General features: G+C 43.1%; 1 protein-coding gene across 3 annotated transcripts in view; it reads right to left on the bottom strand.

Moving 5' to 3' along the window:
- LOC140453339 (importin subunit alpha-7) overlaps positions 1–25,707 on the bottom strand; it is a 98,688-nt gene that overhangs the window by 11,957 nt on the left and 61,024 nt on the right. For all 3 annotated transcript variants that reach the window (XM_072547884.1, XM_072547885.1, XM_072547883.1), the window contains 6 exons: positions 22,766–22,854; positions 22,179–22,278; positions 21,792–21,955; positions 19,698–19,776; positions 19,295–19,420; positions 13,660–13,787 (listed from right to left, as the gene is read on the bottom strand). In XM_072547884.1, coding sequence (XP_072403985.1) covers positions 13,660–13,787; positions 19,295–19,420; positions 19,698–19,776; positions 21,792–21,955; positions 22,179–22,278; positions 22,766–22,854 — 686 coding nt within the window. The remainder of the gene's footprint in view (positions 1–13,659; positions 13,788–19,294; positions 19,421–19,697; positions 19,777–21,791; positions 21,956–22,178; positions 22,279–22,765; positions 22,855–25,707) is intronic.

The following is a 25,707-nucleotide window of genomic DNA, read 5'->3' as shown; positions in this document are numbered from 1 at the left end:
CCTCCTTATGAGCTTCAATTCCATCCAGTCAAATAGCCTCAGTATTCTCTCTGACAACATTGTCTTTTTCCTGTGTGAATGCTGATGAAAAAATATTCATTTGGCGCTTTCCCTATCTCCTCGGACTCCATACATAACTTCCCACCACTATCCTTGATTGGCCCTAATCTCCTGATGAAGGGCTTTTGCCCGAAACATCGATTTCGCTGCTCAGTTGATGCTGCCTGAACTGCTGTGCTCTTCCAGCACCACTAATCCAGTACCTAATCTTTCTCTAGTCATTCTTTTATTCCTGACATACCCATAGAAAGCTTTGAGGTTTTCCTTGATTCTAACTGCCAAACATTTCTCATGTCCCCACCTGGCTCTTCCTAGCTCTCTCTTTAGGTCCTTCTTGGCTAATTTGTAACTCTCAAGCCCTAACTGAGCCTTCTCATCTCATCCTAATATAAGCCTTCTTCTTCCTCTTGACAAGAGATTCAACTTTTTTAGTAAACCACGGCTTCCTCGTTTGACCACTTTCTCCCTGCCTGACAGGTAAATGCTGATTAAGGACACGCAGTAGTAGTTCCTTGGAAAAGCTCCACATTTCAATTGTGCCCATCTCCTGCAGTTTTCGTTCTCCATCCTACGCATCCTAAATCTTGCCTAATCGCATCATAATTGCCTTTCTCCCAGCTATAACTCTTGCCCTGCGGTATGTACCTATCCCTTTCCATTGTTCAAGTAAACGTAACAGAATTGTGGTTATTATCACAAAAGTGCTCAACTACCTCCAAATCTAACACCTGGTCTGGTTCATTACCCAGTACCAAATCCAATGCGGACTCTACACACTGTGTCACGAAACTCTTCTGCACAAACTGGACTAAAACTGACCCATGTAAAGTACTTGAAGTCAATATTTGGAAAGTTAAAGCCCCCATAACAACTATCCTGTTACTTTCACTCTTATCCAAAATCATCTTTACAATTCTTTCCTCTGCATCTCTGGAGCTATTCAGAGGCCTATAGAACACTCCCAACAGGATGACCTCTTCCTTTCCTGTTTCTAACCTCAGCTCATTCTACCTCAGTAGATGAGTTCTCAAACGTCCTTTTACCACCATAATACCATCCTTGACTATAATGCCACATCTCCCCCTCTTTTACCACATTTCCTGAATTTCCACATTTCCACACTTACTGAAACATCTAAACTCCAGAACCTGCAACAACCATTCCTGTCCCTGCTCTATCCATGTCTCCAAAATGGCCATAACATCGAAGTCCCAGGTACCAACCCATGCTGCAAGTTCACCCACCATATTCCGGATGTTCCTGGTGTTGAAGTAGACACACTTCAAACCACCTTTTTGCCTACTGATACACTCTTGCGATCTTGAAACCTTATTCCTGACCTCGCTACTTTCAACCTCCTGTACTGGAGCCACAGTTTAGGTTCCCATCCCCCTGCTGAATTAGCTCAAACCCTTTCAAACAACATTAACAAATATCACCCCCCAGAATATTGGTACCCCTCTGGTTCAAGTGTAGAACATCCTGTTTGTTGAGGTCCTACCTACCCCAGAATGAGCCTCAATTATCCAGGCATCTGAATCCCTCTCTCCCACCTGCACCATCCCTGTAGCGACCTGTTTAACTGCTCTCTCTTTCCCTATTCCTCGCCTAGCTAGCATGTAGCAAGGGTAACAAACTAGAGATAACACCTCTGTTTGTTCTAGTTCTAAGCTTCCACCCTAGCTCCCTGAATTTCTGCCTTACATCCGCATCCCTTTTTCTACCTATGTCAATGGTGCCTATATGGACCACGACTTTGAGCTGCTGCCCCTCCCCCTTAAGGATTCCAAAAACATGATCCGAGACATCATGGACCCTAGCACCTGGGAGGCAACACACCAACTGCGGGTCTCTCTAGTTTCCACAGAATCTTGTATCTGACCCCTAATTATGGAGTCCCCAATTAATAATGCTCTATTCCTCTCCCCCCGCTTCCCTTCTGAACAACAGGGACAGACTACGCGCCAGAGACCTGTACCCCATAGTTTATCCCTGATAAGTTGTCCCCCCAAACAGTATCCAAAATGGTATACTTGTTAGACAGGTGAAGATTAAATAGGAGGGTAAGCTAGCTAGTAATATTACCTAGCTAGTAATATTAGGATGATCCCATGAGTTTCTTTAGATATGTAAAGGGCAAAAGAGAGGCAAAAATAGACATTGAGCTGCTGGAAAATGATGCTGGAGAACTGGTAATGGGAACAAAGAAATGGCTGAGAAACTGAATGAGTACTTTGCGTCAGTCTTCACAATGGAAGACATGAGTAATATTCCAAACATTCAAGAGAGTTGGGGGGCAGAAAACAGTATGGCAGCCATCAACAAGGAGAAGACGCTTGAAAAACCGAAAGGACCTGCACCAGATGGGCTACATTCTAGAGTTCTGAAGGAGAGAGGTGAAGAGATGGTGAAACCTTTAGTAGTGATCTTTCTGGTATCACTGGAGTCAGGGAGGGTCCCAGAGGACTGGAAATTACAAATGTAACCCCCCCCCCACCCCCATTTAAGAAGAAAGGAAGGCAAAAAGACAGAAAATTATCAGCCAATTAGTCTGTCCTCACTAGTTGGTAAGGTTTCAGAATCCATTGTGAAGGATGAGACTTCTGAATACTTGGAAATGCAGGGTAAAACAGGGCACAGTCAGCATGGTTTCAAGGGGAGATCCTGCCTGACAAATCTGTTAGAATTCTTTGAGGAGGTAACAAGCAGGTTAGACCAAGGAAACTCAATGGATATTATCTATCTGGACTTCCAGAAGGCCTTTGATAAGATACCACACAGGAGGCAGCTGAGTAAGATAATATCCATGGTGTTAGAGGCAAGTCATTAGCATGGATAGAAGATTGGCTGTCTGGCTAAAGGCAGAGAGTGGGGATGAAAGGGTCTTTCTCAGAATGGCAGCCGGTGACTAGTAGTGCTCCACAAGGTTCAGTGTTGGGATCACAACTTTTCACTTTATATATTAATGCTCTGGATGAAGGAACTGAGGGTATTCTGGCTAAGTTTGCAGATGATACAAAGGTTAGTGGAGGGGCAGGCAGCATTGAGGAGGTTGGGAGGCTGCAGAAAGATTTAGACAGGTTAGGAGAGTGGGCTAAGAAGTGGCAGATGAAATATAATGTGGGAGTCTGTGAGGTCATGCACTTTGGTGGAAAGAATAAAGACAAGGACTATTTTCTAAATGGTGAGAAAATTCAGAAATCTGGAATACAAAGGCACTTAGGAGTCCTAGTCCAGGTTTTCTTAAGGTAAACTTGCAGGTTGAGTCAGTAATTAGGAAGGCTAGGGAGGTGGTTTTGGAGCCTTTGGCTTTGGCTTTGATCTTTGGGTTGTCATTGTCTACAGGTTTAGTACCACAGGACTGGAGGATTATAAATGTTGTGTCCTTGTTCAAGAAGGGCAGTAGAGATGACCCAGGTAATTATAGACCAGTGACCCTTACATCTGTTGGAGAAAATGTTTTGGAAAGGATTATAACAAATAGCATTTATAATCTAGCAAGCAATAATTTGATTGCAGATAGTCAAGATGGTTTTGTCAAGGGCAGGTCAAGCCTCGCAAACCTCATTGAGTTTTTTGAGAAGCTGACCAAACAGGTGGATGAAGGTAGGGTAGTTGATGTGGTGTAATAACAAGGGATAAGTCGGAAACAGAAAATTTATTAGCAAAAATCAATACAAAGAGATTTAAGACCATAGTGTGAGTTGTGTATAGGCACTTCAGTAGCAGCTGAATAGTTGGCTGTTTGATTGCCTTTGCTATGGGCTTCCCTAACCTCTGCGGAGTGTCTAGAAAGTCAGATTTTAACTTTTATATAAATTGAAACATGCAAATTGCTTAATGCTTAATCAGATGGTGATGGTGGAGCATTGTTTTTTGAACTGGAGGCCTGTTACCAGCAGTGTTCCACAGGGACTGGTGCTAGGTCCACTTTTGTTTGTCATTTATATAAATTATTTAGATGAGAATGTAGAAGACATGGTTAGTTAGTTTGTGAATGACATCAAAATTGGTGTTATAGTGGACAGTGATGACGGTTATCTAAAGAGATCTTGATCAATTAAATCAATGGGCTTGAAGAGTGGCAGATGGGAGCTTAATTTGGATTAGTGTGAGGTTTTGTATTTTGGTAAAACAAACAAGGTTGGGATTTATTTAATTAAAAGTAGGGTCTTGGATAGTGTTGTAGAACAGAGATACCTAGGGGTTCAGGCATATAATTCTTTGAAGTTTGTGTCACATATAATAGGGTGGCTTAGAAGGTGTTTAGCTTGCTTGCCTTCATTGCTCAGACCTTTGAATATAAGAGCTGGAAAGTCATGTTGAGGTTGTACAAGATGTTGGTGAGGCTGGTTCTGAAGTACTGTGTCCAGTTCTGGTTGTCCCTGTTGTATGAAGGATATTATTAAAGCTGGAGACAGTTCAGAAGAGATTTGCCAGGATATTGCTTGGAATGGAGGGTTTGAATTATAAGGGGAGGCAGGATAGACTGAGGCTTTTCTCATTGCAGCATAAGAAGTTGAGGGATAAAAACATGAATAAGAAATATTTGGAAGGATACAAGCCAAATGCAGGCAGGTGGGACTAGCTTAGTTTGGGATTATGGTTGGTCTGGATTTGCTTGGTCTGAAAGGTCTTTTTCTATGCTGTATGACCCTAAGTCTCCAGGGTTAGATGAAATATACCACAAGTTGTAGAAGGGGCATGGGAAAAAATAGCAGGGGCACTTGCAAAACTGTTCATTTCCTCTCTTGCCACACGAGAGGTGTGGAAGGACTATAGGACAACCAATATGGAACCCAATTATGAGATGCATAGATAGAGTTGACTGTCAGAATCTCTAACCCCGGAGGTAAAATGTTTAAAATCTGGGGCATGAATTTAACCTGATGGGGGCAAGTTCAAAAGGACACATTGTGGGGGGGGGTCATGGTGGTGGTAGATATATTAGGGGTGTTTAAGAGACTTTTAGATAAGCACATGAATATGCAAGAAATGAAGGGATATAGTCAAGGGCAGGCTAAAGGCCTTAGTTTAACTTGGTGTAATGTTTTGACACAATTTCATGGGCAAAAGGGCCCATTCTTGTGCTGTACAGTTCTATGTTCTAAGGGAGAAAGGGATAAACCAGGAAACTACAGGCCAGTTAGTCTAACTTTAGTGATGGGGAAACTATTGGAAGCAATTCTGTGGGACAGAATTAATCTACATTTGGAGAGGCAGTGATTAATCCAAAGACAGTCAGTATCATTTTGTTAAGGGGAGGTCATGTCTGACCAACTAGATTGAATTTTGCTGTTAATGCAGTGCTTGGAGTTCAGCAAGGCTTTTAATAAAGTCACACATGGGAGACTGATAGTAAAGATAAGAATCCAAGGGATCCAAGGAAATTTGGCAAATTTGGTCCACATTTGGCTGAGTGGCAGGAAGCAGAAGGTGATGGTGAGAGGTCAGTGGAAGTCTGCATTCAGTGGGGTTCCACAGAGGTCAGTATCATGGCTCTTGCTATTTGTAGTTTATATAAATGATTTAGACTTGAATTCAGGAAGATAAATGAGTAAGTTTATGATACACAAATTGGTGGTGTAGTAAATAGTGAGGAGGATTGCCTTAGACTACAAGAGGACATAGATGGGCTGGTCAGCTGAGCTAATAAGTGGCAAATGGAATTCAATCCTGATATAAATGAGGTGATGCGCTTGGGTGGGACAAACAAAGCAAGTGAATGCATGAAGAATGGTAGGGTCCTTGAGAGGGTCACAGCAACCCTGGTGTGCATATACACTAGACTCATAAAGTAACAGAACAGGTGGATAAAGTAGTTAAAAAGGCAAATAGAACACTTGCTTTATTAGTTGAAGCATAGAGTTTAAGAACAGGGGGTTTATGCCGGAGGTGTATAAAGCATTGGTTAGACCACAGCAAGTAGATAGTGTGCAATTCTGGAGTCCATATTTTTCAAGGGATGAAATAGCACTGGAGAAGGTGCACAGAAGATTTAACAGGATGCTGCTTGGGCTGAAGAGGTTCAGTTATAAAGAGACATTGGGCAGACTGGGCTTGTTTTCCTCAGAGCAGAGAAGATTGACAGGGGATATGATTGAGATGCATAAAATTATAAGGGTATAGATAAGGTTGACAGGAAGAAACATTTCACCTTGAATGAATGGGGTGAATGACCAGGGAACATAGTTTTAAGTTAACATAGAACATAGAACATAGAACATTACAGCGCAGTACAGGCCCTTCGGCCCTCGATGTTGCGCCGATCAAAGCACCCCTAACCTACACTAAGCCACTATCCTGCATATACCTATCCAATGCCCGCTTAAATACCCATAAAGAGAGAGAGTCCACTACTGCTACTGGCAGGGCATTCCATGAACTTACGACTCGCTGAGTGAAGAACCTACCCCTAACATCAGTCCTATATCTACCCCCCCTTAATTTAAAGCTATGCCCCCTTGTAATAGCTGACTCCATACGTGGAAAAAGGTTCTCACTGTCAACCCGATCTAACCCCCTAATCATCTTGTACACCTCTATCAAATCACCCCTAAACCTTCTTTTCTCCAATGAAAACAACCCCAAGTGCCTCAGCCTTTCCTCATAGGATCTTCCTACCATACCAGGCAACATCCTGGTAAACTTCCTCTGCACCCGTTCCAGTGCCTCCACATCCTTCCTATAGTATGGCGACCAAAACTGCACACAATATTCCAGATGCGGCCGCACCAGAGTCTTATACAACTGCAGCATGACCTCAGGACTCCGGAACTCAATTCCTCTACCAATAAAAGCCAGTACGCCATATGCCTTCTTCACTGCACTATTTACCTGGGTGGCAACTTTCAGAGATCTGTGTACATGGACACCAAGATCCCTCTGCTCTTCCACACTACCAAGTAGTCTACCATTAGCCCAGTAGTCCATCTTTTTATTACTCTTACCAAAGTGAATCACTTCACACTTAGCTACATTGAACTCCATTTGCCACCTTTCTGCCCAGCTCTGCAGCTTCTCTATATCCCGCTGTAACCTGCCATATCCTTCCTCACTGTCTACAACTCCTCCGACTTTCGTATCATCCGCAAACTTGCTCACCCAACCTTCTAACCCTTCCTCCAGGTCATTTATAAAAATGACAAACAGCAATGGTCCCAAAACAGATCCTTGCGGAACACCGCTAGTGACGGCACTCCAAGATGAACCTTTGCCATCAACTACTACCCTCTGTCTTCTTCCAGAGAGCCAATTCCTAATCCAAACCTCCAACTCACCTTCAATGCCATATCTCTGTATTTTCTGCAGTAGCCTACCATGGGGGACCTTATCAAACGCCTTACTAAAATCCATATATACCACATCTACCGCTTTCCCCTCATCTACCTCCTTAGTCACCTTCTCAAAGAATTCAATAAGGTTTGTGAGGCACGACCTGCCCTTCACAAAACCATGCTGACTATCCTTGATCACATCACTCTTATCCAGATGTGCATAAATCCTATCCCTTACAATTCTCTCTAAGACTTTGCCCACAACAGAAGTGAGACTCACTGGCCTATAGTTACTAGGATTATCCCTACTCCCCTTCTTGAACAAGGGAACCACGTTTGCTAGCCTCCAGTCCTCTGGCACTACTCCTGTCGACAAAGAGGACACAAAAATCAAGGCCAATGGCTCTGCAATCTCCTCCCTTGCTTCCCAGAGAATCCTAGGATAAATACCATCAGGCCCAGGGGACTTATCTATTTTCACCCTTGCCAGAATTTCCAACACCTCTTCTCTACATATCTCAAAGCCATCCATTCTACTTATTCGTGCCTCAGTATTTATATCGACAACAATGTCCTGTTCCTGAGTGAATACTGACGAAAAGTATTCATTCAGCGCCTCCCCAATCTCTTCAGCCTCCACACGCAACTTCCCATTACTATCCTTGATTGGACCTATTCCTTCCCTAGTCATTCTTTTATTCCTAACATACCTATAGAAAGCCTTAGGGTTTTCCCTAATCCTACCAACTAAGGACCTTTCATGTCCCCTCCTTGCTGCTCTTAGCTCTCTCTTCAGGTCCTTCCGGGCTACCTTATAACTCTCAATTGCCCCTATTGAACCTTCACGCCTCATCTTTACAAAGGCCGCCCTCTTCCGTTTAACAAGGGATTCCAACTCCTTATTAAACCACGGCTCCCTCACACGACCCTTTCCTCCCTGCCTGATAGGTACGTACTTATAAGACCATAAGACCATAAGACCATAAGACATAGGAGTGGAAGTAAGGCCATTCGGCCCATCGAGTCCACTCCGCCATTCAATCATGGCTGATGCGCATTTCAGCTCCACTTGCCAGCGTTCTCCCCGTAGCCCTTAATTCCTCTAGACAACAAGAACCTATCAATCTCGGCCTTGAAGACATTTAGCGTCCCGGCTTCCACTGCACTCCGTGGCAATGAATTCCACAGGCCCACCACTCTCTGGCTGAAGAAATGTCTCCGCATTTCCGTTCTGAAATGACCCCCTCTAATTCTAAGGCTGTGTCCACGGGTCCTAGTCTCCTCGCCTAACAGAAACAATTTTCTAGCATCCACTTTTTCAAAGCCATGTATTATTTTGTACGTCTCTATTAGATCTCCCCTTAATCTTCTAAACTCCAACGAATACAATCCCAGTATCCTCAGCCGTTCCTCATATGCTAGACCTGTCATTCCAGGGATCATCCGTGTGAATCTCCGCTGGACACGTTCCAGTGCCAGTATGTCCTTCCTGAGGTGTGGGGACCAAAACTGGACACAGTACTCCAAATGGGGCCTAACCAGAGCTTTATAAAGTCTTAGTAGTACATCTCTGCTTTTATATTCCAACCCTCTTGAGATAAGAGACAACATTGCATTCGCTTTCTTAATCACAGACTCAACCTGCATGTTTACCTTTAGAGAATCCTCGACTAGCACTCCCAGATCCCTTTGTGCTTTGGCTTTATTAAGTTTCTCACCATTTAGAAAGTAGTCCATTCCTATATTCTTTTTGCCAAAGTGCAAGACCTCGCACTTGCTCACGTTAAATTCCATCAGCCATTTCCTGGACCACTCTCCCAACCTGTCTAGATCCTTCTGTAGCCTCCCCACTTCCTCAGTACTACCTGCCTGTCTACCTAACTTTGTATCATCGGCAAACTTCGCTAGAATGCCCCCGGTTCCCTCATCCAAATCATTAATATATAATGCGAACAGCTGTGGCCCCAGCACCGAACCCTGCGGGACACCGCTCGTCACCGGCTGCCATTCTGAAAAGGAACCTTTTATCCCAACTCTCTGCCTTCTGTTAGATAGCCAATCCTCAATCCATCCCAGCAGCTCACCTCGAACACCATGGGCCCTCACCTTGCTCAGCAGTCTCCCGTGTGGCACCTTATCAAAGGCCTTTTGAAAGTCCAGATAGACCACATCCACTGGGTTCCCCTGGTCTAACCTACTTGTTACCTCTTCAAAAAATTCCAACAGGTTTGTCAGGCATGACCTCCCTTTACTAAATCCATGTTGACTTGTTCTAATCAGACTCTGCTCTTCCAAGAATTTAGAAACCTCATCCTTAATGATGGATTCTAGAATTTTACCAACAACCGAGGTTAAGCTGATTGGCCTATAATTTTCCATCTTTTGCCTTGATCCTTTCTTGAACAAGGGGGTTACTACAGCCATCTTCCAATCGTCCGGGACCTTTCCTGACTCCAGTGACTCTTGAAAGATCTCAACCAATGCCTCTGCTATTTCCTCAGCAACCTCTCTCAGAACTCTAGGGTGTATCCCATCGGGGCCAGGAGATTTATCAATTTTAAGACTTTTTAACTTTTCTAGCACTATCTCTTTCATAATGGCAACCATACTCAACTCAGCCCCGTGACACCCTTTAATTTTTGGGATATTACTCCTGTCTTCCACTGCGAAAACTGACGCAAAGTACTTGTTAAGTTCTCCTGCTATTTCCTTATCTCCCATCACTAGGCTCCCTGCATCAGTTTGAAGTGGCCCAATGTCTACTTTTGCCTGTCGTTTGTTTCTTATGTACTGAAAGAAACTTTTACTATTATTTCTAATATTACTGGCTAGCCTACCTTCATATTTGATCCTCTCATTTCTTATTACACTCTTTGTTATCCACTGTTTGCTTTTGTATCCTTCCCAATCTTCTGATTTCCCACTGTTCTTAGCCACTTTATAGGATCTCTCTTTTTCTTTAATACATTTCCTGACTTCCTTTGTCAGCCAAGGTTGTCTAATCCCTCCCCGGTTAATCTTTCTTTTCTTGGGAATGAACCTCTGTACAGTGTCAAGGACACTCAATAGTTGCTCCTTGAACAAGTTCCACATATCAATTACGCTCTTGCCTTGGAATCTACTTTTCCAATCCACACATCCTAAGTCAATAGACAATAGACAATAGACAATAGACAATAGATGCAGGAGTAGGCCATTCTGCCCTTCGAGCCTGCACCGCCATTCAATATGATCATGGCTGATCATTCCTAATTAGTATCCTGTTCCAGCCTTATCTCCATACCCCTTGACTCCACTATCTTTAAGAGCTCTATCCAATTCTTTCTTAAAAGAATCCAGAGACTGGGCCTCCACTGCCCTCTGGGGCAGAGCATTCCACACAGCCACCACTCTCTGTGTGAAGTAGTTTCTCCTCATCTCTGTCCTAAATGGTCTACCCCGTATTTTTAAGTTGTGTCCTCTGGTTCGGCACTCCCCCATCAACGGAAATATGTTCCCTCCTGCCAGAGTGTCCAATCCTTTCATAAGCCTATACGTTTCAATCAGATCCCCTCTCAGTCTTCTAAACTCAAGGGTATACAAGCCCAGTCGCTTCAGTCTTTCCGTGTAAGGCAATCCTGCCATTCCAGGAATTGACCTCGTGAACCTACGCTGCACTCCCTCAATAGCCAGAATGTCTTTCCTCAAATTTGGAGACCAGAACTGTACACAGTACTCCAGGTGTGGTCTCACCAGGGCCCTGTACAGCTGCAGAAGCACCTCTTTGCTTCTATACTCAATCCCTCTTGTTATGAAGGCCAGCATGCTATTAGCCTTCTTCACGACCTGCTGTACCTGCATGCTTGCCTTCATTGACTGGTGTACAAGAACACCCAGATCTCTCTGAACAGCCCCTTTACCTAATTTGATACCATTGAGGTAGTAATCTGCCTTCCTGTTCTTGCCACCAAAGTGGATAACCAGACATTTATCCACATTAAACTGCATCTGCCATGCATCTGCCCACTCACCTAACTTGTCCAGGTCACCCTTGTCAAGTCATGCCTCAACGCATCATAATTTCCCTGCCCCCAGCTATAACTCTTGCCCTGTAGTACACACTTATCCCTCTCCATCACGAGAGTAAAAATCACCGAATTGTGGTCACTGTCCCCAAAGTGCTCACCTACCTCTAGTTCTAATACTTGGCCTGGTTCGTTACCCAGAACCAAATCCAGTATGGCCTCACCTCTTGTAGGCTTATCTACATATTGTGTCAGGAAACTCTCCTGCACACATTGCACAAACACTGACCCATCTAACGAACTTGAGCTATAGCTTTCCCAATCAATATCAGGAAAGTTAAAGTCTCCCATAACAATCACCCTATTACTGTCGCTCTTCTCCTGAATCATCTTCACAATCCTTTCTTCAACGATTCTAGGACTATTAGGAGGCCTGTAAAAGACTCCTAACAGGGTGACCTCACCTCTCCTATTCCTAACCTCCACCCAAACTACCTCAGATGGCAAATCTTCGTCCATCTTCCTTTCCACCGCTGTAATACTATCTTTGACAAGCAAAGCCACACCCCCCCCTCTTTTGCCCCCACCTCTGACCCTACTAAAACATTTAAACCCTGGAACCTACAACAGCCAATCCTGTCCCTGATCTAGCCATGTCTCCGTAATAGCCACAACATCGAAGTCCCAGGTACCAACCCACGCTGCGAGTTCACCTACCTTATTTCGTATACTTCTGGCATTAAAGTACACACACTTCAAGCCACTCTTCTGTTTACAGGCACCCTCCTTTAAAATTGATGCCATATTCCTAACCTCCCTACACTCCAGGTCCTGCACCCTAAAGCTACAGTCTGGGTTCCCATGCCCCTGCAGAGTTAGTTTAAACCCCCCCCAAGAGCACTAGCAAACCTCCCCCCAAGGATACTGGTGCCCCTCAGGTTCAGGTGCAGACCATCCTGTTTATAGAGGTCCCACCTTCCCCAGAAAGAACCCCAGTTATCCAAGTACCGAAATCCCTCCCTCCTGCACCATCCCTGTAGCCACGCATTTAACTCTTCTCTCTCCCTATTCCTCGACTCTCTATCACGTGGCACGGGTAACAAACCAGAGACAACAACTCTGTTCGTTCTAACTCTGAGCTTCCAACCTAGCTCCCTAAAAGCCTGTCTAACATCCTCAGCACTCCTCCTACCTATGTCATTGGTGCCAATATGGACCACGACTTCAGGCTGCTCCCCCTCCCCCTTAAGGACCCGGAAAACACGATCAGAGACATCACGTACCCTTGCACCTGGGCAAAAGTTTTGAAGAGTTGTGAGGAAAACACTTTTTCACTCACAGGGTGGTGGGAACCTGGAACTCTCTGTTTGTAGGGGTGATAGAGGAAGAATACTTCAACATTTAAGAAGTATTTAGATGTGTACTTGCAATGCCAAAGCATACAAGGCAATGGGTCAAACTCTGAAAAAATGGGAGTTGAATAGGTGGTTGCTTCTGATGTGATGGACTGATCTTTGTCTGTGCTGGATTCTTGGGCACTTACAGCAAGTAATCAAGAAAGTTAATAGGATGCTATCCTTTATTACAATATCTACACTTCATCTAAACATTGGTGAGATCATGTCTTGAGTAATATGTGCAGTTTTAGTCTTATTTAAGGAAGCAAGTAAATGCATTGGGAATAATGCAGAGAACCTTTACTAGATTGACCTGGAATGTGTGGGTTATCTTAGGAGGATATTTAGGACAAGTTGGGCTTGATTCCACTAGAATACAGAAGAGTAAGAGGTAAACTGACTGAGGTGTATAAGGTCCTAATTAACCTTGACAAGTTGGGTATGGAAAAGGCATTTCTTCTTGTGGGTCAGTCCAGGACTAGGGGGCATAGTTTTAAAATTAGGCGTTGCCTTTTCTGGTCAGAGGTTAGGAGAAATCTTTTCTCAGAAGGCTGTGCAATTTTGGAACTCTGTGCCTCAGAAGATGGTAGAACCCGGATCACTGAGTATCTTTAAGACAGGGATGGATAGATTGCTAGGCAGAGAAAATCAAAAGTTATTGATGGGAATGGGGAATTCAAAACACAAACAGATCAGCCATGATTTTATTTAATGGTGAATGATCTACTTCTGCTTTTATTTTGTATGTTAAAAACAGCATTGCATAAAGGAGAAAGCTTAGATCCCTTGAATGGGAAATGAACATTAGAAACTACAAAATTTAAGTAGTAAAAACATGAAAAATATTTCACAATTTATTTTAAAAAATTGAACAGAAACAGTGAATAAAAGGCACACAAATGACGTGTTTATTTTACTCACTTAATTTGTTCTGGCGTTCCTCCAGAAGTTGCATTTGTGATACCCCATGCTGCCTCTTTTCTTGTCCGAAATTCTGCTTTCTGAAGAAGGTCAATCAGCACTGGAAAGATGTTTGCATCTATTACAGCCTTGAAAATAAAATGTTTCAAAGAAGTGAACAAAAAGACATGTTTTGACATAGCATTTTCATGATCACAGGCTATCCCAAAGTACTTTACAGCAGTAGGCGTTATTTTGAAGTGTAGGTGCTAGTCCAAAGTCAGAAGTATGGCAGCCAATTTACACAAAACAAGATTCCAGAAACAGCAACTGACCAGATAATCTGCTCTGTGATATTGGTAGAGATACAAAATGAAAATCTGGAATTAAAAGTCAAATGATCACCATGAAACCACTGTTAATTGTCATAAAAACCAATCTGATTCACTATTATCATTTAGGGAAGGAAACTGCTATCCTTACCTAGTTTGGCCTATATGTGACTCCCAACCCACAGCAATGTGGTTTGATTCTTAACTGCCCTCTGAAATGGTCTAGCAAGCATTCAGTTGTATCAGCTGCTAGAAAGGAGAAAATTGTGGGTCTCCCTAGAGTAAATGGACTGCAGTGGTTCAAGAACGCAGCTCATTAGCAACTTTCAACAGCAGCTATGGAAGGGCAATAAATGCTGCCTTTGCCAGTGATCATGATTTGGAGATGTCAGTGTTGGACTGGGATGTACAAAGTTAAAAATCATACAACACCAGGTTATAGTCCAACAGGTTAAATTGGAAGCACACTAGCTTTCGGAGCATCGCTCCTTCATCAGGTGGTTGTGGAGGATACAATTGTAAGACAGAATTTATAGCAAAAGTTTACAGTGTGATGTAACTGAAATTATACATTGAAAAATACCTTGATTGTCTGTTGAGTCTTTCATCTGTTCGAATACCATGATAGTTTTACTTCTTTCATGTGTAAATCACAAAACTTTTTTTTTATAAGTTGCATTCTCATGTTAACTGTAACAATTGGTGTTAGCTAGACAATATGTTGAAGGTGTTAGGCCCCTGTGTTCTCTGTCTGTGTCATGATGTTTAGATTGATTCTAATCTAAAAAGTGAGATAACGGAGTTTTACATGAATTCATGCAGTTTTTGAGCAAAGTACAATGTAACTCTGAAAGTACAAATTCACCCCACAAACATCTATGTATATGTGTGCATGTGGGTCTTTGTGTCTTCCATTTAAACCTGTTGGACTATAACCTGGTGTTGCGTGATTTTCAACTTTGCCAGTGATGGTCACATCTGTGAATGAAATTTATGTAATTAGCCAGGATATTGGAAAGATACTTCAAAATAAAACAAAAAACTGTGGATGCTGGAAATCGAAAGAAAGTACAGAAACTGCTGGAGAAACTCAGCAGGTCTGGCAGCATCTCTGAAAGGAAAGCAGAATTAACATTGTGATCCTTCTTTTGAATGGACAGTAGTTAGGAAAAGGCAGCAGATATACTGAAGACGTGGGGTGGGTGCAGGGGAAAAGGACTGAGCCGATAAATGGAGATGGAGAGAACATCAGTTAGGCTAAGAGATGTTTGATAGTATGCCAGGGAGAAAGAAAAGCTGGTGATGGGGATCATAAATTGGTGAAAATTGAAAGTGAGCTGTGGCAAAAGTGAGGACTGCAGATGCTGGAGATCAGAGTCAAGATTAGAGTGGTGCTGGAAAAGCACAGCAGGTCAGGTAGCATCCGAGGAACAAGAGTAAACTAAGCCCTTCATCAGGAATGAGGCTGGGAGCCTCCGGGGTGGAAAGATAAATGGGAGGAGGAGTGGGGTTGTGGAGAAGGTAGTTAAGAGTGCAATAGGTGGGTGGAGGTGGGGGTGAAGGTGATAGGACGGAGAGGAAGGCGGAGCGGATAAGGGGGAAGGAAGATTGGCAGATGGGACAGGCCATGAGGACGGTGCTGAGCTGGCAGTTTGGAACTGGGGTAAGGTGGGGGGAAGGGATATGAGGAAAATGGTGAAGTCCACATTGATGCCCTGGATTGAAATGTTCTTCCTCCAGGCGTCGGGTGGTGAGGGAGTGGGGGTGGAGGCAGCCCAGGACCTGCATGTCCTTGGCAGAGTGGGAGGGGGAGTTGAAATGTTGGACCACAGGGCGATAGGGTTGATTGGTGCATGTGTCTCGGAGATGTTCCCTAAAGTGCTCTGCGAGAAGACGTCCAGTCTCCTCAATGTAAAGGAGACTGCATCAGGAGCAACGGATACAATAAATGACATTTCTGAATGTGTAGGTGAACTTTGATGGATGTGGAAGGCTCCTTTGGGGCCCTGGATGGAGGTGAGGGAGAGGGTGTGGGCGCAGGTTTTGCAATTCCTGCAGTGGCAGGGAAGGGTGCCAGGAAGGGAGGGTGAGTTGTTGGGGGTGGGGCGTGGACCTGACCAGGTAGTTATGGAGGGAACGGTCTTTGAGGAAAGCGGAAAGGGGTGGGGAGGGAAATATATCCCTGGTGGTGGGGTCCGTTTAGAGGTGGCAGAAATGTCGGTGGATGATGCGGTTTACGTGGAGGTTGGTAGGGTGGAAGGTGAGGACCAGGGGTTCTGTCCTTGTTGCGGTTGGAGGGGTGGGGTTTGAGGGTGGAGGTGTGAGATGTGGATGAGATGCGTTGGAGGGCATCTTCAACCACGTGGGAGGGGGAAATTATGGTCTTTAAAGAAGTAGGCCATCTGGTGTGCTCTGTGGTGGAACTGGTCCTCCTGGGAGTACAGTGGAGGCGGAGGAATTGGGAACATGGGATAGCATTTTTGCAGGAGGTAGGGTGGGAAGAGGAGTAATCCAGGTAGCTGTGGGAGTCAGTAGGTTTGTAATAAAAAATGTCAGCGTTGAGTCAGTCGTCATTGATGGAGATGGAGAGATCCAGCAAGGGGAGGAAGGTGTCAGAGGTGGTCCAGGTGAATTTGAGGTCAGGGTTGAACGTGTTGGAGTTGATGAACTGCTCAACCTCCTCATGGGAGATCAAGGTGGCGCCAATGCAGTCATCAATGTAGCGGAGGAAAAGGTGGGGAGTGGTACAGATGTAGCTATGGAAGATGGATTGTTCAACGTAGCCTACAAAGAGACAGGCATAGCTGAGGTACATGCGGGTGCCCATGGCTACCCCTTTCGTCTGGAGGAAGTGGGAGGATTCGAAGGACAAATTGTTAAGGGTGAGGACCAGTTCAGCCAAACGAATGAGCGTGTCAGTGGAAGGGTACTGGTGGGGACGTTGGGAGGGGAAGAAATGGAGGGCTTGGAGGCCCTGGTCATGGCGGATGGAAGTGTAGAGGGATTGGATGGCCATGGTGAAGATGAGATGTTGGGAGCCGGAGAAACTGAAGACTTGGAGGAGGAGGAGGGTGTGGATGGTGTCTCGAATGTATGTGGAGAGTTCCTGGACTGAGGGGGATAGGACAGTATCAAGATAGGTGGAGATGAGTTCAGTGGGGCAGGAGCAGGCTGAGATAATGGGTCAGCTGGGGTGGTCAGGCTTGTGGATCTTGGGAAGGAGGTAGAATCGGGCAGTGCAGGGTCCCTGAACTATGAGGTTGGAAGCTGTGGGTGGGAGATCTCCTGAGGTGATGAGGTTGCGTATGGTCTGGGATATGATGGTTTGGTGATGGGGTGGTGAGGTCATGGCCGAGGGGGCAGTCGGTGGAAGTGTCTTTGAGTTTGGCGCCTGGCTTCAGCAGTGTAGACGTCGGTGCGCCACACTACCACTGCACCCCTTTTATCCGCTGGTTTGATGGTGAGGTTGGAATTGGAGCAGAGAGAGTGGAGAGCTGCGCGTTGTGAGGGTGAGAGGTTGGAGCGGGGGAGGGCGGTAGACAGGTTGAGGCAGTTAATGTCTTGGCAGCAGTTGGAAATGAAGAGATTGAGGGTGGGTAATAGGCCAGCACGGGATGTCCAGGTGAATAAAGTGTGTTGGAGGTGACTGAAGGGTTCCTTGGAAGGTGGGCTGGAGTCCTGATTAAAAAAGGAAGCTCGGAGGTGGAGGTGGGTGGAAGAAGTGTTTGACGTCATGACATGTATTGAATTCGTTGATGTGTGGAGGGAGGGGGATGAAGCTAAGGCCTTTGCTGAGGACTCATCATTCGTCCTCAGTGAGGGGGAGGTCTGGGGGGGGGGGGGGGGGGGGAGTGAAAATCCCAGCAGGACTGGGATCTAGGACCTGATATAGGTGTGGAGCTGGGGGTGGTGGCAGAGCATGTAACTGGAGTGAGCTGCATCATGATAGGGCCTGGAGTGTGGAAGTGGATAAAAAAAAACATAGGTGGTGGTGGTGTTCAGGCTCTATAACTATTGAACTCAATGTGGAGCCCTAAACATTGCGAGCTCCAAGCAGAAAACAAGATGCTGCTCTTCCAGTTTGTGCTGAGCCTCGCTAGAGCATTGCTGCAGGCCCGAGACAGAAATATTGACCAGGGAACACAGAATAGAATCATAAATCCCTACAGTGTAGAAGCAGGCCATTTGGCTCATCAAGTCCTCTGAAGAGCATCCCACTTGGACCCACCCTCTATTCTATCCCTGTAACCGTGCAATTCCCATGGCTAATTCACCTCACCTGCACATTCATGGACATTATGGCTAATTTAGTATGGTAAATCCATCTAACTTACACACCTTTGGATTGTGGGAGGAAACTGGAGCACCTGGAGGAAACTTATGCAGACAGGAGAGAATGCGCAAACACCACACAATTGCCTGAAGGTGGAACTGAACCTGCGTCCCTGGTGCTGTGACGCAGCAGCGCTAACCACTGAGCCACCAAGCCGGATGAGTGCTGAAACGGCAAGCAGTTGTAAGCTCCGGGGCATCTTTGCTGACAATGGACACAACCTCCCTGTTCTTCTTCCAAAGTGAGAGATGGTAACATTTATGTCCACCTGACGGGCAGACAGGGCCTCAGCAGAATGCCTCATCAAAAAGATGAGACTTTTGGCATTGCAACACATTCTCAGCACTGAAGGTGAATGCCAGCTTTGATTTTTGTGCTCACAGTGCTAGAGTGGGATCTGAATCTACAAAATGACAACTTGTAGATTCAGGTCTACCTTTGATCCAGAGCTGACACTATCACAATACTATCTGGTACTTTTGAAAAAGTGTTCTTTAAAGTCCCTATATCAACAATGCCAGCTCTGGAAAAGACAAACAGGAACTTAATTAGAACACTGTAACATGGTAGAAACCTAAAAATTCAGAAGCAAGTAGGTATTAAATGCAATGGTTTCTTCTGAATGGCTCTACTGAGCAATTCCACAATATTACACACATGGAGCCTTTTCAGCTTCTGTGAAATGTAGACTACATGATGTTCTTTACTAGCATATTACTGAGAAGTACACTGAAGTAGGAAAGTTTGTAAGAGGATTTTGGAAACATCTGATTTTTTTGTTTGAAACAAACTGCATCCTCATCAGAATTTAAAATTCACAGACAGTAAATGTGCGCTAAATGTTTTTGATCAATCAAAATGTTCCTGCCACTTGTTCCTGCACGGCAGCTTCAAGTAATTTACAGCATTTAAATTAACTACTTCAAACAGATGTTGAACACAGTCTTTAATTATATATTTTGATTCCAAGTGGAAACTAGTTTTGCTATACCTGAATCTGTGCTCTATTTCCAGCTGTAATGTTTGAAATAGTCCAACAGGCCTCCTTCCTTATGGATTCTTTAGGACTACTTAATAAATGTAGAAGACATGGCAAGGCTGAACAATTTAATATGACCTGGATAAGACAAAAATTAAGATTTTAAACAATATTTTGCAATAAAGTTCAGTGAATTTGTAGTAAATTATTATAATTAACTTAAAATAATTGAAGGGGGGAAAGGTTCTGCAATCTAAAGCTTCGGTAGAACAACTTCATTACAACATGTTTACTTCCTCAGCGTTTCATTCACATTAGGTAAACTGAAAAATGCCAATTAATTTAAACTAAAGCCAACAGAGAAAATAACTGATTTATTACTGACTCCAGATGCACAACTCATTGCTGCACTTACCTGCGTCTGGACATCATCACCTGTTACTATGTTACCCACAGCTCTTAATGCTGGTGATGCAACTTTATAATCATTATGCCTATGAAGAAATCGACAAAACAACTGATCAGAAATTATACCTCCAACATATCACCTTTAATAGTTATTTTACATAAATCACAGAGAACAATTTTAACACGCTTTGTTCAGAAATACTCCTTAGAATAATTGTTTAAAAAATGTCCAAAGTAATGGGAGTTCAGCACAGCAGTTTAGTGTTCCAACACCAAGCTACAGGTCAATTCAAAAGTGGGAAAATTGCCAAGTTCTGTATCACTAAGGAAGATGTTGAGGAGAAGGAAGGTGCTTCATCAGAAGCCATCCTTGATCTATACCTCATCAAAACTGGCAGCAATAAAGGAAACCATCAGCTTGATCACCTATGCATACAGAGGACACGACACTTATAGATTAAATACAGAAAAATACACAATATACCTCTACAAATCAACATGTTAGAAATAGAATCTGTTTTGCAACTATACATTGATGAAAATGGTCAGGAAAACAGTTGCATATAGTGACAATTATGTTTTTTTTCCTTGTAAACTTTTAATTTAGTCTAATAATTGACATTCAAATTCAAACCTTTGGCTAGCCTATTGTTGTCACAAATGGTGGCAAATTGAAGCCATCAATTTCTAGTTAAAAATCACACAACACCAGGTTATAGTCCAACAGGCTCATTTGGAAGCACTAGCTTTCAGAGCACTGCACCTTCACAACCACCTGATAAAAGCTAGTGCTTCCAAATGAACCTGTTGGCCTTTAGCCTGGTGTTGTGTGATTTTTAACAATCTGCACTGAAGTTAACATTTTATCAAAATACATCAAAAATAAAACAACTGAATCAGGCTTCAAGAAATCACATCTGTATTGCTTGGTTTAATATACAGTTGTATGGTTATTTCATATATTAGCAGAATGAAAGATTCACCTAACAGTTAGCCAGCTTGAAACAATGGAGCCAGACTCCGGAATACACACTGAACTATATTTCAACAGTAAAACTTCGTGAATGCTGTTGGGATAGTGTAGCTTATTACCATCAAGGATAAAGCAGATCATTTGATTGGGACTACATCTACAAACATGCACTCCCTCCACTACCAACACTCAGCAGGAACAGAATGTTTCACCTATAAGAAGCACTACAGAAATTCTTTAAGGGTCCTTGCATAACATTTCAAAGATATGACTATCCCCATTTAGAAGCACAAGAGCATTAGATATATGGGAACACCACCACCTTCAAATTGCTTGCCAAACTACTCACCATCCTGACTTGGAAATATATTGTTGTTCCTTCAGTATCACTGGATCAAAATCCTGGAGCTCCCTTCCTAACAGCATTGTGCATATACCTACACCAAATTGACTGCAGCAGTTCAAGATGGCAGCTTACCACATTTTGCAGGGAACTAGGGATGGACAATAAATGATAGCCCAGCCAGCAATATCTAAATCTCTTGAATGGAATTCTTAAAAAGAGAGAAAAAAAATATGATTTGGTAAGGGCAAGGAAATGTTCTCTTCCCTGTTGCTCATCATCTCAAAAGATAGCGTCTATTGAAAAAACAAATTGGGAAACAACTGTACACTGAAAACTCATGGATGTCTACAAACTACACCCACTGCTGAGGATACCAATCAATGATTAAACTAATGTGCTATGAGGTTAAAAAAAACTAACACCACAAAGACTCCAAGGATTTTCAAATTGCGTAGACTTTGTTATGTTTTTATTATTTTTCTTGGAGCTCGTAAAAAATGAAATTCCTCTTTCTTTCACGCAAGAAAATCTTTGTAACTGCCTTGTTCATTTTCATCTCGTTAACTACATTTTTAATTAAATCTTGAAGTGTGATAGCTACATGCTTAAAAAAAAACAAAAAGGAGATAAAAGTAGGAGCCAAATCATCTAATCTCACCTGGTTAACAACCTCAAACTTTCAAAAATGTTTATAAAGGGTTGAATCGACCTCTCGACATATCCCTCAAATCCACAACAAATAAGAAACAAAGGTGACCACCTCCATATCAAAATATACTTACATTAAGAGTTCCACTAATCGCCTACAAACCCCAGAGTCAATAACAGCCTGAATTTTTTCATTGGGTCCATCTGACAGGTAAGATAATGCCCAGCAAGCATCAGCAAGCAAGTCAGGATCACTGCTGAACAGTAGCCTGGACAACACAGGTAAACAGGGGGATACCTGTAAATAAGAAAAGGTAGAGATCTTTATATTTAGATGCTCCGCAAATTAGAGATGAAGATCTAAACTTATTGATTTCAACCTACCCACCTCATAGCATAGCATTTTTGTACAGAAAAATCAATATGTCAAAAACAGAAACATTACAACTAATTGAGGCTAAAGATCACAGTGATATATATTTAACACAAATGTAACAGACAACATAACAGAAGACAGTTACCTTCTCAAAATCGGGAGGTGGATTTTTGCCTCTACATAAGTTGGACAGTGCCCATACAGCATTTCTTGTCATTGTGAGCCTATTAGGCTTTGTTAATAACCTACAGGAAAAGCACAAATCTAAAACAAAATACCAGATGGATGCTTGAATCCAATTCAATATATAATCAGATAACAAGTAAATAGTGTGCTCTAGACCAAGTCATACATACAGTTCTAACTCAAACAACTTTTCCAATTTAACAATGCATATGCTTAAAAAATTATAACAGCTGTTTATCCATTAATATTAATAGTTTAACATACAATAGCATTTGATGGAGGGGACAATTAAGAATATATGTTAAGTATTTGTATCTAACCATAATTTGTCAAAGTACAACTGATATTGATCCATAATCATTATTCTACATGCCAAAGTTATTGTGCACCCAAACTACTAAAATGGCAATATTTATTTCAGTGGAATAGATTCCATAAAAAGATTTATCAACCTAAGCAAATCCAAAACCGTTCTTCTCCTCTTTCAATGCTCATGATGTACACTTTAATACAATTATGAATATCTCTGAAAATTCACAGACTTACTGTAACAATGGTGGAAGAATCGCACAGTGGAGGACAAAATCCCTGCATACTGCACTATCACCTGCAATGTTTCCCAAAGCCCATACAGCCTAGAAAAAACATTTTAAACTTTAAAGCTTATTTCAAATTAACTCACATCCAATAAAATTGTAGCAACTAAACCATTATTCACTTATTCTTTCCAACAAAAGATACAGAGGCTAAAGAGAATGCCGAAATCATTTTAATCCTTCAGAACAAGATCACAATTTTAGGAAATACATTGTCTTGCTTAAGAAAGAGTACTGTTAGACATTTATAGAATGGCAACAGAGATGAATGATTTCAATTAGATAAAAAGACTAGAGAAGCAAGGATTGTTATCCTTCAGGCAGAGGCTAAGAGAAATTAAAAACAAAATTTTCAATCAATCTTTTTAAAAAACAGCTGTTATAATAGTAATTATAAGGTGTAGTTGATGTACCACAAATAATTTTCAGCAGAAGAGGCACAAGTCAAGTGAGACAAATCCTCCTTTTTAAGGATTTTGTGCTCAGAAGCCAGTAACTGTGAGTTTCAGAGCACACTCAGCTCTGAGAATTTCTATGTGGCAAGATATGTTTCTACCCAGCAACAGAGGACAGGTTTATTGCAACGTTTGTGTAGGTCATGCAGGACAATTCAACAATTACTGCAGTCAACTTAGTCAGTAAAGGAAGGCAGGGAAGACTGCAAATGCAGCTGAACTAGTAGGGGAGTCAGTGAAGAGTCAAAAGCAGCAGGATAGCTTTGCGCCATTAGGATTCAGGGTAGTCTTACCACTTTGTAAGCATTTAAGTGCTGGAATCAGGACTCAGGAAGTAGGAGGATTGTTCTATTTAGAGAATGCCCAAGAGGCTTGAAAGAAGTTGGTAAGCATTAATACTTCAGTGCACATAAGGAAAAGGTGAGGGCTAAAAATCCTGCATGAATATTTGGCTGATGCAACTGAACAAGATTGAAATGAGGAGAAAGACAAAAGGACAGGACTGGTTTGATTTGGGTAGCTATCAGTAAAGACCCAAGTTTACGAACGAGAGGGACTGTATTGTTGAAGAGGAGAGTGTGAAACGGACTGATAAGCTAGAAGAGATATCTGTTAGGAAGGAAGATGTGTTGGACATTTTGAACAACTTGAGGATAGACAAGTCCCCCGGGCCTGACGGGATATATCCTAGGATTATGTGGGAAGCAAGAGAGGAAATTGCAGTACCGTTGGCAATGATCTTCTCGTCTTCACTGGCAACGGGGGTGGTACCAGGGGACTGGAGAGTAGCGAATGTTGTGCCCCTGTTCAAAAAAGGGAATAGGGATAACCCCGGGAATTACAGGCCAGTTAGTCTTACTTCGGTGGTAGGCAAAGTAATGGAAAGGGTACTGAGGGATAGGATTTACAAGTATCTGGAACGGCACTGCTTGATTAGGGACAGCCAGCACGGATTTGTGAAGGGTAGGTCTTGCCTTACAAGTCTTATTGAATTCTTCGAGGAGGTGACCAAGCATGTGGATGAGGGTAGAGCAGTGGATGTAGTGTACATGGATTTTAGTAAGGCATTTGATAAGGTTCCCCATGGTAGGCTTATGCGGAAAGTCAGGAGGCATGGGATAGAGGGAAATTTGGCCAATTGGATAGAAAACTGGCTAACCGGTCGAAGTCAGAGAGTGGTAGTAGATGGTAAATATTCAGCATGGAGTCCAGTTACAAGTGGAGTTCCGCAGGGATCAGTTCTGGGTCCTCTGCTGTTTGTAATTTTTATTAATGACTTAGATGAGGGAGTCGAAGGGTGGGTCAGTAAATTTGCAGATGATACAAAGATAGCTGGAGTTGTGGACAGTGAGGAGGGCTGTTGTCGGCTGCAGAGGGACTTAGATATGATGCAGAGCTGGGCTGAGGAGTGGCAGATGGAGTTCAACCCTGCCAAGTGTGAAGTTGTCCATTTTGGAAGAACAAATAAGAATGCGGAATACAGGGTTAATGGTAGGGTTCTTGGTCAGGTGGAGGAACAGAGGGATCTTGGGGTCTATGTACATAGATCTTTGAAGGTTGCCACTCAGGTGGATAGAGTTTGTAAGAAGGCCTATGGAGTATTATCGTTCATTAGCAGAGGGATTGAATTCAAGAGTCGTGAGGTGATGTTGCAGCTGTACAGGACTTTGGTTAGGCCACATTTGGAGTACTGTGTGCAGTTCTGGTCGCCTCACTTTAGGAAAGATGTGGAAGCTTTGGAGAGGGTGCAGAGAAGATTTACCAGGATGTTGCCTGGAATGGAGAGTAGGTCGTACGAGGATAGGTTGAGAGTTCTCGGCCTTTTCTCGTTGGAACGGCGAAGGATGAGGGGTGACTTGATAGAGGTTTATAAGATGATCAGAGGAATAGATAGAGTAGACAGTCAGAAACTTTTTCCCCGGGTACAACAGAGTGTTACAAGGGGACATAAATTTAAGGTGAAGGGTGGAAGGTATAGGGGAGATGTCAGGGGTGGGTTCTTCACCCAGAGAGTGGTGGGGGCATGGAATGCGCTGCCCGTGGGAGTGGTAGAGTCAGATTCATTGGCGACCTTTAAGCGGCATTTAGATAGGTACATGGATGGGTGCTTAATCTAGCATAGAAGTTCGGCACAACATCGTGGGCCGAAGGGCCTGTTCTGTGCTGTATTGTTCTATGTTCTATGTTCTATGTTCTATGTTCTAAGCTTGTAGTTAGATTGCAGCTTCAGAATCCAGGGGACTGTAGACCTAAGACAGGGAGTTGATGGACCAGAATGAAAGCAGTTAACGAAACATACATTATGGACTGGTTCTTGAGGGGGAGCTTAAAAACCAGGTTGTAAAACAAGAAGAATTGTAATACCTTGTGAAATTTAATGAGATTTGATGACTCATTATGTCATTAATGTGGGAGGAGGGATGTGGAGATTGTAGAG

This window comes from Chiloscyllium punctatum, chromosome 27 (assembly GCF_047496795.1).
Source record: "Chiloscyllium punctatum isolate Juve2018m chromosome 27, sChiPun1.3, whole genome shotgun sequence".
Lineage (NCBI taxonomy): Eukaryota > Metazoa > Chordata > Chondrichthyes > Orectolobiformes > Hemiscylliidae > Chiloscyllium > Chiloscyllium punctatum.
This window is presented reverse-complemented; position numbering and strand designations above follow the sequence as displayed.